Source organism: Martes martes (assembly GCF_963455335.1).
Source record: "Martes martes genome assembly, chromosome: 1".
Lineage (NCBI taxonomy): Eukaryota > Metazoa > Chordata > Mammalia > Carnivora > Mustelidae > Martes > Martes martes.
In genome coordinates this window covers 134,721,818-134,739,682 of record NC_137888.1, presented here as the reverse complement: position 1 = coordinate 134,739,682, position 17,865 = coordinate 134,721,818, and the positions used below count along the sequence as shown (strand labels likewise).

The window sequence follows — 17,865 nt, the reverse complement described above, 5'->3', positions numbered from 1 at the left end:
GGGAGTTGGATGGTGAAATGTCTTCCAAAAAAAAAAAAAAAAAAAGGAAGGAACATCAATGTCTTCTTAGAAAACGGGATGAAATATCTTGTTGATGCAGCACTTGGTGGTGGTGTAAATGATGATTCATAGCAAGAAAATGACTCTCAGACCCAGAATCCTTAGAGTTTATGTGTACCAAGGCAGTAAAAATTCAGCTTTTGGAAACAGATGCAATGAGTATAATAGAGATCGTATAAAGAGACAGGAGAGAGATTCAAGAAAGTTGATACTGGAGCCAGCTACGAAGTCCTCAATCCGTTTTCCCTGGACATGCATTTGTGGGTTTTATTTCCACCAATGCTTCTGATGTGTTCATAACTCTTTCTTTTTTTAAAGATTTTTATTTATTCATTTGTCAGAGAGAGAGAGAGAGAGAGCACGAGCGCACAAGCAGGCAGAGTGGCAGGCAGAGGCGGAGAGAGAAGCAGGCTCCCTGCCGAGCAAGGAGCCCAATGCGGGACTCGATCCCAGGACCCTGGATGCATGACCTGAGCTGAAGGCAGTGGCTTACCCGACTGAGCCACCCAGGCGCCCCTGATGTGTTCATAACTCTTAACTCAATGAAGCAGACCACAGAACAAATAAGTTTGTCAAATGCTGTGTACTGCTCTCCATCTGAGCAAATCCACAGTGTCTACCCACATATGCCAAATGCAGGCAGCTTGTAGAGCAGAACTTCACTCTCATTATGAGAGGAAGTAGAGTGCATCTTTCAACGAACAACAGCTTATAATGGAATTGGTCACAGGCCATTGTTTCTTCTGAAGCCCCAGCCTTCTGCCATGTTGTTGGGCATTTTTCCTTCCACCTGTTTCACATTTATCTCCTCCTCTCTTTTTCATGTCTCCTCCTCTCTCTCTCTCTCTCTCTAGTGGTCTTACCAAAGGGGACCTCAACTTCCATTTTTCTTTATCCTGCAAAGAAATATTCGGATATTCTTCAGAATTCGAGGGAGTGACCAGGTCAAATGGGGGTCCCGAGGACAGTAACACATAGGTGGTGTCCTGTCTTTCTTGCTAAATCTTCATTTGTGTTCTCTCAGAATGCCCATGTAGTTTGTGTCATTGCCATACCTCATTGTCATTTGTTCTGGTCAATTTAAATATGTCATAAATAGATAAAAGATACCTTAAAACTGATTTCATTAATTCTTCCTTCAGACTCACCTGCTAGAGATGTGGTGAATCCACCAAAATCCTACGAAGAAGTATTTAAGGAAGGAAAGGAAGGACATGATTTGTATATTGTTTCTCACAATGATTATTATGTGGGTAAGTGTCTTCCTGTGTAAAATAGACCTGAAGAGGAATAAAGGAGATTATGTGCATAAAGTAATGCCTGGCATATAGTAAGTGATCAGTAAATAGTAACTTATTCATAAGGTCATAAACCCTCATAACTAGGAACACATATATTTAGGCATTTTGTATATAAAATGTAGAAATGTATGTATTATTAAAAGGAAAAACATCTAAGAAAGGTTACATGTTAGTTTTAGGCTTAAAAAATACTGTTCTTATTCAAATGTCAGGATTATTCTAAGGACTTAGATTGGGTAATGGTCAGTACACAATTTTTTGAATCAGATAGAATAGGTTCAAATACTTGCTTGTCCATTAATTTCTAAAATGGGGATAATAATATTGTGAGGATTAGGTGAGTACCTGCAAAATGCATCCATAGTGCCTAGAACATAGTAGGGGCTCAATTACTACTACTACTACTACTACTACCACTACTACTACTACTATGTGATCTTGTCTAATGTAGCTCATTACTAGAAGTGTTCTATAGCACAACTAAGAGGCATTAGATGTTTACAGTGCTATGAAATACAACTTAGTTGTTGACATGTTGATGCTAGTGGAATCTTGATATAATAGATTGGGAATTAGACTCTGATGTATGTCCTGAGAAAGCCATTGGATTGTATGGGATTGATTCATGAACTCAATCCTCATTAGCTAGAAGCAAGACTTGCCCTTTACTGAAGCACAAGGACCTTCTCATCCTTTCTTTCTCTTATTTTTACTTTTTCTCCTCCTTCTCGAGCCTCTCACCCCAACCATAGTTCTTCTCTGTGCCCTTCCTATGCCCATTGCTCTACTGTCTGGAATCTGTCATTCTCTTCTTTCATGTCAGTCGCTGCTGCTTCCTCTACACTTGAACACATCCAGTCTTGAGATTATCTCTGCCTTCCCATTCACGCTGCTCCCACTTCCCCTTACTCCATCACCAGTCACTGGTACCCCATCTACTTCCCTGTCTCCCTCCTTTTCTTCCTTTCCTCCTTCGAGTCCTCCCTTCCCTTATTCCTCCTTTCCTCTCTCCCTCTCTTGTGAAAATATCTTATTCATTTTTTGAAAAAGTTTAGTATGTATTGTACAATAAAATCCAATGAATTTTTTTTTAATTATTTATTTGACAGACAGAGATCACAAGTAGGCAGAGAGGCAGGCAGAGAGAGAGGAGGAAGCAGGCTCCCTGCTGAGCAGAGAGCCCGATGCGGGGCTCGATCCCAGGACCTTGAGACCATGACCTGAGCCGAAAGCAGAGGCTTTAACCCACTGAACCACCCAGGCGCCCCAAAATCCAATGACTTTTAATTGTTTTCAATACAACCTGTAAAATACAGGTAGAAAACCTGTAATTAGATATCTTATATGCATTTAGCAGTTGGAGGAAAATGAACAATAGATTTTTTTTTTACTTTTAAAAGAGCTCTAATAGACTATAAAATGACTGACATGACCTTCATTTGCTGATTTTTATGGAAGCCTCATTGACCTCTTGAAAAGGCACAGAATCCAATCTCTTTAATATTGTCCTTATTTTTTCTCCTAACGAAAGCAGCTTTATTTTTTTATTATAAAACACATAATAATTGTAGAGAATTTAAATATCTCAATAAAATGGGGCAGGCATCTGGCTGATTCAGCTGTTAGAGCATGCAACTCATGATCTCGGGGATGTAAGTTTGAGCCCTGGGTGTAGAAATTATTTAAAACAAATCTTTGGGGTGTCTGGCTGGCACAGTTGGAAGAGCATGTGACTCTTGATCTCGGAGTCATGAGTTCGAGCCCTACATTGGGGGTAGAGTTTACTTAACTTAAATAAATATTAAAACACACACACACACACACACACACACACACACACACACACGCATACATTCAAATCTCAAAAAAATAAGGAGAAAGTATATGTTAACATTGAAATTCCATACGCCATAGATAACTATATTTGATATATTGAACGTCTTTCTAACCTGCATGAAATAAGCCATCTATCTTTAGTTAAGAAGGATGATATTCCCAGTGCTTTTGGGGAACCTGCTTCATACATTGAATATTTTTTATTTAAAATACTATGTCAAGAGCACCACTCAATAACAATAAATACATAACATTTTAAAAATACACTTAATTTTAGTCATTACAAGTAATTAAAATACAAAGAAAATCTTCCTTAATTCCCAATCTTTCACAGGTGATACTTTTTTTTTTTAAGATTTTATTTATTTGACAGACAGAGATCACAAGTAGGCAGAGAGGCAGGCAGAGAGAGGAGGAAGCAGGCTCCCCGCTGAGTAGAGACCCCGATGTAGAGCTCGGTCCCAGGACCCCGGGATCATGACCTGAGCCGAAGGCAGAGGCTTTAACCCATTGAGTCACCCAGGCACCCCCAGATGATACTTTCATAGATGCCTTTCTTTGTGTGTTTGTATATGAGAATATACATGTGTTTTGTTCCCCACTGCATATACTTTTTTCTATTTCCTTTTCCCCCATTTAATGAAATACCTTAGTTGCATTTTCATGTCAGTTATCTATACCGTATTTTTCAGTATTACAAGTAACATTGCCTATATATCTTTGTGAATATGATATATTCTTTTAGGATATATTCCTAGATTTATGAGCATTCAAAATATTTACTCTTAGAGTAAACCATTCACCCAAGTAGCTGCCCCAATTTGCCCTCACACCCATAGTATTTTAGAATTTGCATTTCTCCACATCCTCCTTAATAGTGAGCTTTCCCATCTTCTTTATTTTTACTTAACTGAGAGACAAATTATGATTTCACATTATTGTTTTTATTTACATTGTTTGAGTTACTAGCGAGGCTGAATCTCCATCATTTCTTTAAACTTTTAGTTGATCTTTAGTTTTAGTCTTTTCTTTTTTTTTTTTTTTAATTTATTTCGTTATTTGACACAGCGAGACAGTAAACACAAGAAGGGAGAGTGGGAGAGGGAGAAGCAGGATCCCGCTGAGCAGGGAGCCTGATGCGGGGGTTGACCCCAGGACCCTGGCATCATGACCTGAGCCAACAGCAGATGCTCAACGACTGAGCTACCCAGGCACCCCTAGTCTTACTTTTCTTATCTAGAAAATAGAAAACTAATACTACATCATGACTGGAAAAAAGTACAGTGTTAGATCTTAAATATAAAGACCTCCCTTTGGGTTCTCAGGCTTCAGTTCCTAATATGTGATAAGTGATTATAATGAAAAGGGAGGGTTGCAATGTTCTGATGATCTCACCAAATCTCTGTGAGAACAAGTATACAACAACAGCCTCTCAGATCTTAGCAGAGTGGAAAGGACAGCTGGGGTCTCAAAGCACTGCAGTACCTCCCCTGATCTTCAGGATTTCTGTAACATTAATGGGGCCTGAATTTTTCATCATTTATATGTCTTTCTCCTACATCATTTCTCGACTTACTTAACCAAGTATTAACACAGAAACTCTTGTCTTGCCAGTCTCCCAGCTAACATAGGAGAGTGCTTGTCCTCTGTAGCCAAATCTGTGCAATCCTGGCACTGTTACAATTGCATTTAGTTCCCACTCTCATTTTCAGCGTCAATGAGAGCATAATGTGCTTCTGGCAAGATAAGGTTATTTGTGTTGCTTCCTCTTTTTTTTCATAGGAGAAGCAAAGAATCGAAAGTATAACCCATCAAGTTTCCATAGGTTTAACTTGTATGGGGTTCCAACACCACATTTTAATGATGGAAGAGCCATGGCAAAAACTTTATATTGGCTCCATGAGCTACAAATGTAAGTTTAATTATATTGGGTCTTGAAACAGGTATTAAATATATGTCACATGGACTTTAAAGAAGAGTTGTTGGGGCGCCTGGGTGGCTCAGTGGGTTAAAGCCTCTGCCTTCGGCTCAGCTCATGATCCCGGGGTTCTGGGATTGAGCCCCGCATCGGGCTCTCTGCTCCACGGAAGGCCTGCTTCCTCCTCTCTCTGCCTGTCTCCCTGCCTACTTGTGATCTCTCTCTCTCTGTCAAATAAATGAATAAAATCTTAAAAAAATATATAAAGAAGAGTTGTTGATTAAATTTATTTTTTTAAGGGGTGTAATACATTGACATGGTTCAAACATAAAACTAATAGGAAAATATATATAGTAGTATGTCTTCCAAACTGTCCAGTTCTTGCAGAGGTAACCATGATACTGTGCAAGTGTGTCATTCTAAATTACTTGATGCCTTTATAAATAGCAGATCTGAAGATATATGTATGTTTTTCATCTATAGAATCAACCCTATTCATGTTTTTTTCTTTTCTTTTTTTAAAGATTTATTTTAGAGGGGGTGGGCAGAGGGAGAGGGGAAGAGAAACACAGGCAGACTCTGCTGAGCGCAGAGCCCAATGTGGGGCTCGACATGGGGCTTGATCTCATGAACCCAAGATCTCGCGACCCCAAGATCACAACCTGAGCTGAAACCAAGAGTCAGATGCTTAGTCCACTGTGCCACCCGGGCACCCCAACACTATTCATGTTTCTTAAAGATACAGCTTTCTGATCTCTATAAGACAATCTTATCACATATAATTGTACTGTCATTTATCATTCAGTTTTTTTAGTAGTTAGTTGGGCACCTGAGTATCTGATTTAAGTCTTGCAAACTGTGACCTTTTATGGCTTAATTCTATATATGACTACTTACCTAGAAAATTAAAGTTCCTTAATTTTTTATTTTCTGTGTTATATTGTATATATAAGCCAATATTTAAGCATTGGGAGGTTAGCAATAAAAATTCATATTTCCTACCATGCTTAAAAAATCAGAAGATTGGAAATACTGAAGTAGTGGCTTGAATGGTACCCTCCCCCCCAAAAGACACGTATTTATTCTGATTCCTAGAACCTATGAATGTTACCTTATGTACGGAAAGGGTCTTTGTAAGTGTAATTAAGTTAACAATCCTGAGATAAAGAGGTCATTTTAGATTATCTGTGTGGACCCTAAATCCAGTGATAAGTGTCCTTATAAAGGAAGGTGGAGGGAGATTTCAGAAAGAAGAGGAAAATACATAGAGAAGAGGTGAGAGAGATGTTCATGGAGGAGATTGGAGTGATATGGGCTCAACCCAAGAAAGGTCAAAGAATGCCAAATAACCTCCAAATGTTGGAAGAGCAATGAATAGACTCTCCCCTAGAGCGTTTGGAAAGAATACAGCCTTGCTGACATTTTGACTTCTGACTTTTGGCCTCCAGAGTTATGGGAGAAGGTTTTTGTTGTTTAAAGTCACTGGTTTGTGGGAATTTGTTGCAGCAATCACAGGAACCTAATACCTCGCACTTGCACTTCTACACATCAGTGCTGGGAGTGGATTTGTTTTGCCCTCTGCCCTCTTTAAAGGAGACAACTGGCCATCCAAGACTCCACGGGTCTCAGTGTGCACGTAAAGTTTGCATTCCCACAGATACCCAAACTGCCTGGCTCATTTGTCTGTCTGGTCCCGGTGATAGGAGCTCCCTGTTACAGGAGCTAGATGGGGAGGGCTAAGCGCTTTACATGGTAGTGAATTAATCCTACCAATAACTCTGGGAGGTAGGTGCATTATAATTTTTATCCTTTCCATTTTACAGATGAAGAAACTGAGGTCCACAGAAGTTAAATCATTTACCCAATAGTGTGCCGCTAAGAAGTACTAGGGGTAGGAATAAAACCCAAGCAGTGTGGCTCCAGAGGCTGCCCCTAACCACTATACCCGGTTTATAGCCACTGGATTCTGTGATCACAGAATATCGATTTCCATTCCTCTTCTACTTTTTTGTTAAATGAGTTTCCAATACTTGAATTATTCAAAAACAATAATGGTAAAACACAAACACCAAATAAGTTCTTATAATATTCTATTAAACCCATATGAGATAGTTTTCTTTGGAGTACAGAAGAGGTCATATAACAAATTTTTGTTAACTGATTAATATTAAAGCAGTTAAGCCACATATAAAGGAAAAACGAAGAAACGATTTAAATATTTATTTAAATATTTAAGGACTGTTGATAAATATCATTAAATATAGAAATTAATGCTTAGTGGGTGATAACAAAATATGGTTTATCCCACTTAGAAATCTGCTATCAATTTATAAAAGACCTGAAATAAACACATTGACAATCATACGGTTCTTTTTTTTTAAATAGATTTTATTTATTTATTTGAAAGAGAGGGAGATAGAGAGAGAGCTCAAGCAGGGGGAGCGGCAGGCAGAGGCAGAAGCAGGCTTCCCCCTGAGCAGGGAGCCCGATGCAGGACTTGAGCATCATGACCTGAGCCACCCAGGTGCCCTGATAATGTGGTCCTTAAGAAAACCTTAAGAGCAGAACCGTTAGGTTATTAACAAGGACATATTTATCAATGTTTTGGTGGGATAGTCATAGAAAAATACACCGAGTATACCCCAAATTAATGCAATGTTATATGCCAATTATATCAAAATTTAAAAAATACACTGAATTTGTAAAAGCAGGTAATATTCAGGGTTCATTTTCATCCAACTTGTTTCTATCCCCAAGGAAACGTTGTTACTGGAACTATGCTTTATTTGATCATACTTCTTATATTTCAAAACTTAATTATTGCTAAAACAATAATTCTTTATTGCTTTGGTTTGCTGGATTTTAAAAAGGATTCACTGGGGCACCCTGGGTAGCTCAGTGTGTTGAGTGTCTGACTTTTGGTTTTGGCTCAGGTCATAATCTCAGGGTTGTGAGATCAGGTCATGACCTCAGGGTCATGGGATTGAGCCCTGCAACAGGCTCTAGGCTCTGGGCTCCACACTCAGTGTGAAACCTGCTTGAGATCCTCTCTCTTTCTTTCCCTCTCCCTCTGTCCCTGCCCCTCCCACTCTGTCTCTCTCTCAAATAAATAAATAAAATCTTTAAAAAAGAACTCATTAATTCACCCTTCAGTGTTTTGGAGTTAAGTATGTTTACATTTTAAGGTATCTCAATTTTATATTTTTATGTAAACTTGGTTTACGCTCAACTTTTAAGGGATATAGTTCCTCTGTAAAGCTACCTCTATCTGTACTCTTCTTACAACCTTTGGTTTGATAAATCAGAATCTTCATGTGACTGGTGAGTGTGTGTGTGTGGTTGAAATAATTCACATGGAGGCCTTCATTTCAAGTTGTTTAGTGAATGCTGTGAGGCTGTGCAATGATGTTGCAGTTATGGATATTTCGACATAGATGACCGCTTGCAGATACTTTCTACTTCTCCCAAAAACATAATCCAGTCAATTTTAGGGCAAAAGGAATAGGCTTTGTGACTTATATTCTCTCCCCCACTTCATCCCTGCATGTTCCTAATTATGCCTTTTGGAACTGGTTTTTAGAATGTCAACTTTATTTGTTCAAATTATGGCCCTTAAACTGCATTGATTTATTCCGACTATACCGTATTGTTCTTTTTTCCCCTTTTTGAACTCATGGGAAGTAAATGAAGACAGAAGAGATGAATTACTTTGTATTTCATCTTTTGTTTCTCCACAGAGTGTCACTCTTCTCCAGAAATTTATTCAGCTCGGTATTTCTATAGTAGAGGAAATAGTTTTAAAAGCAAATGGAGTTTAAGAATTAAATGTTCATTGTTTTTAGTCTTAACAAAACAATAGAGAATTTATTAACTTTAATGTTATTAAATAGTAGTGTTGTAATTTTCCAGTTCTCAAAAGAAACCTTGTTCATTTAATCACAGTGATAAAAGTAATGAAATTATGTTACAGAAAATTGGCAAAATAAAATCACCCATAATCCTGTCACCAAAATTCAACCATTATTATCTTTTTAATGTATTTCTTTCTAGTGTAGCTTCCTGTGTAAACGTTTGCATACCTTTAATCAGAGCACAATCCTATTTTATATCCTGCTTTTTCACTTAACATAAAATAATTTTATATTGTTGTGTATTCTTAATAACTAACATTTAAAATGCATGTGAAGTGTATTCTTGTTAATGTGACATAATTGCCCTCCATGATCAAACATTTATCTTCTTTTTTTTTTCCTTTGTAGTCAGTGAGGCTACAATCATTTTTATATCTATAACTTACCCACATTTTAAATTATTGTGTGGATTATCTTCCTAGGACTGGTTCCCAGACATAGATAAAAGGGAATGACCATTTTTATGCTTTTTGAATCATATTACCAAATTATTTCCAAAAGGATTACAGCAATTTGCACAAGCAATCTAACAAGTGTTTTATCATACGTTGTGCCAATCAGTGTTGGGTATTCTCTCTGTCTGTCTGTCTGTCTGTCTGTCTCTATTTGCTTATGTACTGTGTTCAAAGTACAACTTTCTTATTATTTTATTATAGATTTATTAGTCTCCATATATTTGCTTACTTGATGTGAATTATCTGTTTATATCCTTCTGTTATTTACTTATTTGGTGCTTAATTTTCTTCTAGAAATTTTAGTAGTTGCATTTTTGATGATGATGTTAACACCTTGGTTTTGCTTACTGAAAAATTTTTAAATTTTTTTTTAAGATTTTACTTATTTATTTGAGAGAGAGAAAGAGAGAGAGAGAGCATGAGAAGAAGGAGGGTCAGAGGGAGAAGCAGACTCCCCACCAAGCAGGGAGCCTGATGCGGAACTTGATCCTGGGACTCCAGGATATGACCTGAGCTGAAGGCTGTCGCTTAACCAACAGAGCCACCCAGGCGCCTCTGTTTACTGAAAAATTTTTAAATCTGCTTGTCTTATTCTTTAGACCAAATATTTTATTCAATTGTAAACTTATCTTTATAATAGAATATAAGTGATAGAAGAATGAACATATATAGCTTTTTTTTTTTTTAGCATATAACTTTTCTTGAAATTATGTGTATGTTTTGATGGCCCAAATGATACTGTGGTATTCCAAGGGGTGCCTGGGCGGCTCAGTTGGTTAAGTGTCCAACTCTTGATTTCAGCTCAGGTCAGGATCTCAGGGTCTTGAGTTCAAGCCCCATGTGGGTCTCCATGCTGGATATGGAGCCTGCCTAAGATTCTCTCCCTCTTTTTGCCCCCTCCCCTTCCTACTGGTGCTCTCTCTCTCTAAAATAAATAAATAAATAAATAAATAATAATTAAGAAATAAAAAGAACAAACGACACTTGGGTATTCCTCATTGTGTGTATATATATATGTGTGTGTGTGTGTGTGTGTGTGTGTGTGTGTGTGTGTATATATATATATATATATATATTTGGCTGCCAGGAATACTTGGTAATAGAAATGCTTGACAGTTTTCTAATTTTATAGGAAAAAAGGAGCTAAGATTGTATCCAAAAGAGTTGATGATTTCAAAGAAAAGTTTCAGCATAAACTTGGAAGAGTTTTAGACCCGTAAGTTAATAATTAAGTTTGAATCAATAATGTCTTTGGGTGAAGTACTCTTGGGGTAAATGTTGGTTTGTTTTCTATTAGGTTCTATCCGTTAAGTAAGAAAGTCATCCCTTTGTGTTAGTCAGGGAACTCTCTTAGCTTCTCTAGGGCCTGGGGTTCTAGGAAGGTGCTGAGTCCCCTGAGATGAAGAGGGCATTCAGAGAAGGAGGGCAAGAGAATTTTATGTAAAGCTTTATTTCTGGGGTGTTAGAAATTTAACTTATCGTGTTACATTTTTTCTCTCTCTCTTCCCTGTCTCTGTCTGTCTTCCTGTCTGTCTCTATTTCCATATTCTGCTTTGAGTATGTTCTTAATTTTCTTTTTAAATCCGGGCTTTTGAAAGCCAGGGAAGGTGTTTAAGCATTGCCCGTGCAAGTGGAAGATTAGACAGAAGATGGGCAGGAGAACTTCTGTTTGATCCTCATAGTTTGGTTACAGGAGAAATACAGGCTATTAAAAACATATGGCAAACATATTTTAAATTCCAGAGATGCCATGTGGTGAGTATTTTAACTAAAGGATTTGTTTTCTTTGATAGCATTGCAGAAACAATGAATGTTCCCCCAGACCACACATTTGGAGCTTGTCTCCGTGCTGAGGAGTATGGTAAATATACAAACTTTCTCCTTAAAAAAACAATAACATCCTCACAAAGTTATGTGGTTGAATTCACCATCTCCTTCCTTCAAACTTCTAATTTTAAAGGCTTAAAATGTTACATTCACATTAATGAACAGTTTGTAGCACAAAAAAGAAAAAAATGTTCATATCGTGTTTGAAATAGGCACAGTTTAAAGCTTTTGTGAATGAATACCTAAAGTGTCAAGGCTCAGAACTTTATTTAGAAAATAAACATGGCTTGTATTAAATAAGCCAAGGTGATCTGAGGCAGCTTTTTAATGAATTCCAGCACTGTGCTAGGCCCTTGTTACTCAGAACGTGGTCTGCAGACTGGCTGTCTTGGTGTCCCCTGCAAGTTTCTTAGCATTGCAGAATCTCAGGCTCCACACCAGACCTACTGAAACTGAAACTGCATTTTACGATATTCCCGGATTAATTCTAAGCACATGCAAGTTGGAGAAACCACTGTACTCTTCGATCACAGAATTAAGAACCACTCTCTTCCTACCAACCAATCAATCAGTTAAGCTATAAATTGGCAGAAGAAACTTGCCAGGATTTTGTCTTTATTTCTAAGTAATCTATACGGTAGACATCCAGAGGGAAGACTATGCTAAAGCTTATCAGGATTGGGTTGTATATCAGTGGTTTTCAAAATATAGTCTGTAGTCCACCTGCATTCAAATCATCCAGGGAATTTATTAAATACGCAGGTTCCTGATAGCTGTGCCCAGACATTCTGATCCAGTAGGCTCTTGTGTACGCTAAGGTTTAAGAACCGCTACTGAAAATGTTTTAGCTGAAGCCCACTCACGGACAAAATATATATTTATTGAGCTTATGAAACAGTATTTTAGACTATCACTAATTGCATTAATTAGGAGATTGTATTTCAGTTTTGTCTTCAGATGAACTGTTACATGTTTGATGTATGCCCGTTCATCGTAGAGGCTCTTCCTACCGGTAAGAGTGGTTAAGAGATGATTTAGGAAATCCATCAACTGACCTAAAAAAATAAATAGGTAATCGTGGTAAATACTGCTTACTTGAGGGAGGCTTCATGCTGGTGGGTGCTCTGTCTTACTGTCTGTTGGATCCTCAGGGTCTAGCACACAGTACATTTTTCACAAATATTTATAGCATGAATTGGTGAATCCAACACATGGTTTATCATTTTGACAATTTGACAACATTGACAAATTTCCCAATAGTGGATTGAAGTTATCCCTACAAATGGAATGAGATAGTGTTACAGAATGAAAAGGAAGAACACTGACATTAATAATTTAAAAAAATACATAAGTATCAGTAGCAGCACTGGTGCTGCATAGTTTAACTATGAAAGGGGACTCTGAGGCAGGCCTCTTTGGACTTTTCCTGGAGTTTATGGATGGATGCAGATTAACTCCAGGTTCTCACCTTTTGTGACTGTTATTGGAGTCAACTGATAGCATTAAAAGAAAAAAAAAAAAAACCCGATAGCATTTATTCTGCAGAAAGCTGCTGCTTCTAGAAACATCTTGATTTCTTAACTGGGCCTCAATTTCTCCTTTACACTTACTTATGGAAATAAAGGCAGCAGTACAAGGAATGTCTCATCTCTAAGGCCTGGAGTTATTGGTTATGTTAAGAAACCTCCAGGAAGAGTGCAAGGGCTGTGGCCTGCTCCTAGATGCACCAGAGCAGAGGCAAGTAAAAGGAAAACCCAGGACTGGTGGACAGTGCTGCCGAATGGGAATCGGTTGCAGGCAGAGTACAATGAAAGAGCTTGCTTGGCTTTTCTGACAGCCATGGTGTGGTAGCTAGGTCATAGGTCTCCCAGGGCCAGAACTTGTGCTCTTGATTTTAGCTATAGAGAGATGACTTGAGTAATTACAAGTGATATGACAGGAGCTTCAAACATATTCTTTTCAGGGCAGAGCCAGAAGAAGATATCAGCGTACATTTCACTCAACAGAAGTTATATCTAGTGGGATTATGGTGGGAAAACCAGGTGGAGTTGAAAAAACAACCAATCAGATGGTTATTTTTGCATGTTAATAGAGAGGGAAGGCCTCTGAAGATAAAAACTCAACCAAGAGCCATCTTGTGGAAGAAGGAAGATCTCCATTATACACAAGAGCCACCCACAGTGTTTATATCAGAGGCAGGAATGTGGAGGAGGAGAGGAAGCCATGCTTATTTGTCAAAAATCAGTCTCACTGTCTTAATTTCCTCTCACAGAGCCTTGCTTGTGTTTGGCTCACTTCAGGATGATCTGATGGTAGCTGATTCCATTTCAGGTGTTTTGGTCTGAGGCACTTGCCTAGTTCCTGGAACCAGCATTCTTGAGGGCTTCTCACCGCTATATACCTGTAAAATGTGACTTTTATCAGAATATATGAGATTAGCTCCTGATTTTATAATAAGTAAGAATCTTAGAGGTGCAATGTGTATCTATTAAAAGAGACTCTTGACAGAGCCCAATACAGGGCCTTACACAGAGTAGGTATAAATATTAGTTGCCGTAAACTGCAACAAATGTAGTGATTTAAATTATTCCATCTGGAATATCATAGCCAACTGCCAATATAATCCTGCCCCAAGAAAGCAGGAAGGGAGGAGTATAGGCCAGGAGAAAATGAACTGAGGCAAGAGGTTCCTTCTTGTGACATCTACCAAGCCATAACATCTGAAGCAACATGGTCAACTCTAGTCTGATCGCTGTCACCATTAATATCCAAGGAATGTTTCCCAAAAGGGAGTGCGAGGAATGCTTACAGGCAGTGTCTATGTTTGTACTTTCTTTGTGTCATAATCTGGGGAAGTTCCCCTAAGTCATCAATGATAAATGGAAACAAGGGCCAGGCCTGGAGGGATGTAGCAGGTGGATTGGAGAGTTTATTACTTCCAGATAACGGAGGGGTTGTGGATCCGGACTCAGTTAATAGAATTGTGGATGAGGGTTGGTGTGCGCGCAGGTGGTGGTTCTCAGGAAGCAGAGCTGAGAAATGGGAGCTTGATATGCATACTGGAGGCAGACTGGAAATTCATATTAGGAGGGAATAGGGTATTTGAGTTCAATTTTTGCAATGGATCCTAGAGGTTTAGTCAACTTCAAGGCATATAGGGTTGCCCCCACATGGACTCTGCCCTAGCTTTCAGATCCTCAGCATTGTAGACAAATGTCTGCAAAGAGGTAAAGAAAGGGCTTAAAGTCCTAGGAAAGATAGTCAAATAGGACTGATGATTTCCACTCCCCCTACCCCCCTGGCCCAAATTCATTTTGTTAGAACTTTTTCATTGAGCAGAGAAGTCACATAAAACAGAAGTATTAAGTCTTATCAATTACTTTATGTACTTTTTTATACATAAGGGTTTTCTGTCATGCTGCATAATAATGTCAGATTTAGGCATGAGGTTTTTTTTTTTTTTTTCATTCACAGACTTTGCTAGATCTCTCTTTTTTAGGATGGGAATAATATTAACAGACTTTAAATTGAGAATAAAAGACTCCCCCCCCCCCACCCTTTAATAGGAGCTGGTGATCTCATCCATAACAGACTTCCAGGTGAATATCTTCGAGGCAAGGATAGACAGAGAGCCCTGATTGCAGCTGTGCGACATCACTTGAAGAAATTTAACTACCAAAACTTTGACACTTTGCTGGCAGCCTTCAGGCACTATGATAAGGTCAGTATTTGAATGGAGTTTTTTGGACTATGTGTGACTTATAGATCCTGGCAGGTTGGTATAGATCAGGGGTCAGCAGACTATGGCTGGAGAGAGTCAAATCCAGCCCACCACCTGTCTTTGTAAATAGTTTTACATGACAATTTGTTTTAAGTATTTTCTATGGCTGCTTTTGCACTACAAATGCAGAGACTGAATGGCCTGCAAAACCTAAAATGTTGTCTTTTGGCCCTTGACAGTAAAAGTTTGCTAACCCTTGGAGTAGATGAGTGGTTGCCAAAGTGTGGTCCTTTTATCATCACCAGGGTTACTTGGGAACCTGTTAGAAATGTCCATTCTAAGGCCCACCTACTGAATTGGGAACTCCAGGTTGGGGCCTAGCAATTGTGATATAACTTGATATATATAACTTGATATATAACTTGATATAACTGATATAACTGATATATCTTGATATAATTTGAGATAACTGATATAACTTGAGAACCACTGTGGCAGAATGAACTGTGGTGTGCTGGGAGCAAGGGGGTGGTGGTGGGGGAGGGGCAGGCATCCTAGATCCTCAGGGAAGACTCCTGGGTCTAGGCCATCTATACCTAAAGCTGAGTACGTACACATAGTGCTGCCAGTCTGCATCCAAGTCAAGCTTGGAATGCTTCTCCCCAGGGGGAGCAGGATGTAGTTTCAGTTTTGAGAGTGTAAGATGATTCCATTTTCAACATACTCTAAATTGTGTCCTTTCATAAAGTCAGATCAATCTGGGTCTGCATAATTACCTCACACCATTTTAGGCCATCACAGATTTGCTTTCACAAAGCTGCACTGCCTTTAGCTATGGTGAGGTACACTATTGTATAAACCTCTTGTGAAACATCACACAATTTTGTTTCTATGCCCATGGTGTTGTTATTTATTTTTGTCACATGTATCCTCTTTATAAAGAAACCCAGTCTTTCAAAAGGAAATAATTGTGCTTCATTTATGTATCTAGTTTGTTTTTACCTCATAAGCAGCATGAATTTTGTACTGATTGTGAATACCTTTTTGACTTGGCCACCAGGAAGCTCAGAGCCAATTCAACAAAACACATCTAGTTTGTGAACATGATCTTAACAGCACACATTTTGTGTGCTCTTTTTAATTCCACATTTCTTCTTATTTTATTTCATCTTGATTTTCTCTTTGTTCTGATTTCCTCAATTTTGAGGCTCTGTTTAATGGTACTTGTTTTTCTAGGCAGGCTGAAACTACTTTAGAATGAGTCTAATTTAAACAAATAAAAGTTCATAAATAAACCTGCAATGATGCAGTGCATCATAATCTTGATATAAAAAGGAAAAAAAAAGCAGAATAATTTTATTTTATCTCAAAAAGAAAAGATAATATTTGTATCCCCCTTCCAATGTTGAGCACAATTTTAGAAAAGTTGTACTTCACATTTTTTATCTTAAAAAAATCTTGATTACTCATTGGCTTATTCAGTTTAATCCATTCATTTTATTCGTTTTTAGATTAGAGGCCTGTGTGCATGTATTGTACTGATGAATAAAAAGTGGGTTAAATATCTCATTTAGGTTTGTACCAATTATGTAGGGACAAACACCAATCAGTCACTCACTATATGTCTTCCAAAGTTGTGTTTAAAGAAAATGTAAGTATTCAACTGTTTCTCTGGTTTTTAATAGAGACCAATTGCTATTTACAGGTAATTTAAAAATGAATCTTCAGAATTAAAAGATGTAAGCTAAAATAAGTACATTTTAAGCTTTACATAAATACAAGTATCTTACAAAGATGATAGCAGGATAAATTTAGGTAGCAGTGATATGAATCAGAGAACATACCACAATACATAGTGCTCTGCTTTTTAAAAATTCTTCACTTTAAATGTAATTATAGGCAAGACGATCATCTTAATAGCTGTTGATTATCTGAGTGAACCACCAGGCATATTCCTTATGATAAAATTAAATTAAGCAGGGAGGAAATTACTGAGAATTATTTAATGTTGATATACCTTTTAAATAGTTAACTTTTAATATGCACAATGCATATTAAAATGCAAGTTCAGTGTCCTCTAGGAGCTTTTTCTTTTTCTTTTTTTTCTGAGAGGGTAATAAGATGTGGGTCTTCTAGTACAGCTGTTGGATAATTTTTGATTATTTGAATCTTTTATTATTGAATGCCCAGATTTACTTTAATGAAAGACACAAAACAAAACAGAAAATATAAGCCATGATTTCCTAAATGAATCCTCTTGGCTTAGAGGATTAATTCTGTTATTTATTGAACACTCAGTGTACATCAAACATTATTCCAGATAATGTGCAGTCTTTCCACTTAGGAAATTTAAAATCTAGAGAGGAAATAAAAAGATTCATCATGTCAACAAGTGGTCACAGTAGGGTCCCAAATTTTCAAAATAAGCATATTATTTCAATTCCTTTTATTATTTTTTTGAAATTTTATATTTCTTTTTATTTATTTTTTTCCATCACCCAGTTACCCCATCCCCCACCCCTGTCCCCTCCAGTAACCTTCAGTTTGTTTCCTAGGATTAAAAGTCTCTTATGGCTTGTCTCCCTCCCTGGTATCATCTTGTTTTATTTTTCCTCTCTTCCCCTATGATCCTCTGTCTTGTTTCTCAAATTCCACATACGAGTAAAACCCTATGATAATTGTCTTTCTCTGATTGGCTGATTTCTGTTCTCTAGTTCCATTCATGTCATTGCAAATGGCAAGATGTCATTTTTTGATGCCTGAGTGGTATTCCGTTGTGTATATCTATACCACATCTTCTTTATCCATTCATCTGTTGATGGATATCTAGGCTGTT

General features: G+C 37.7%; 1 protein-coding gene across 1 annotated transcript in view; it reads left to right on the top strand.

Moving 5' to 3' along the window:
- EFHB (EF-hand domain family member B) overlaps positions 1 to 17,865 on the top strand; it is a gene marked incomplete at its 5' end in the record, with an annotated part of 53,617 nt that overhangs the window by 23,532 nt on the left and 12,220 nt on the right. The window contains 5 exons of the mRNA XM_080810490.1: positions 1,203 to 1,313; positions 4,980 to 5,109; positions 10,614 to 10,697; positions 11,275 to 11,342; positions 14,875 to 15,029. Of these exons, the coding sequence (XP_080666616.1) occupies positions 1,203 to 1,313; positions 4,980 to 5,109; positions 10,614 to 10,697; positions 11,275 to 11,342; positions 14,875 to 15,029 (548 nt within the window). The remainder of the gene's footprint in view (positions 1 to 1,202; positions 1,314 to 4,979; positions 5,110 to 10,613; positions 10,698 to 11,274; positions 11,343 to 14,874; positions 15,030 to 17,865) is intronic.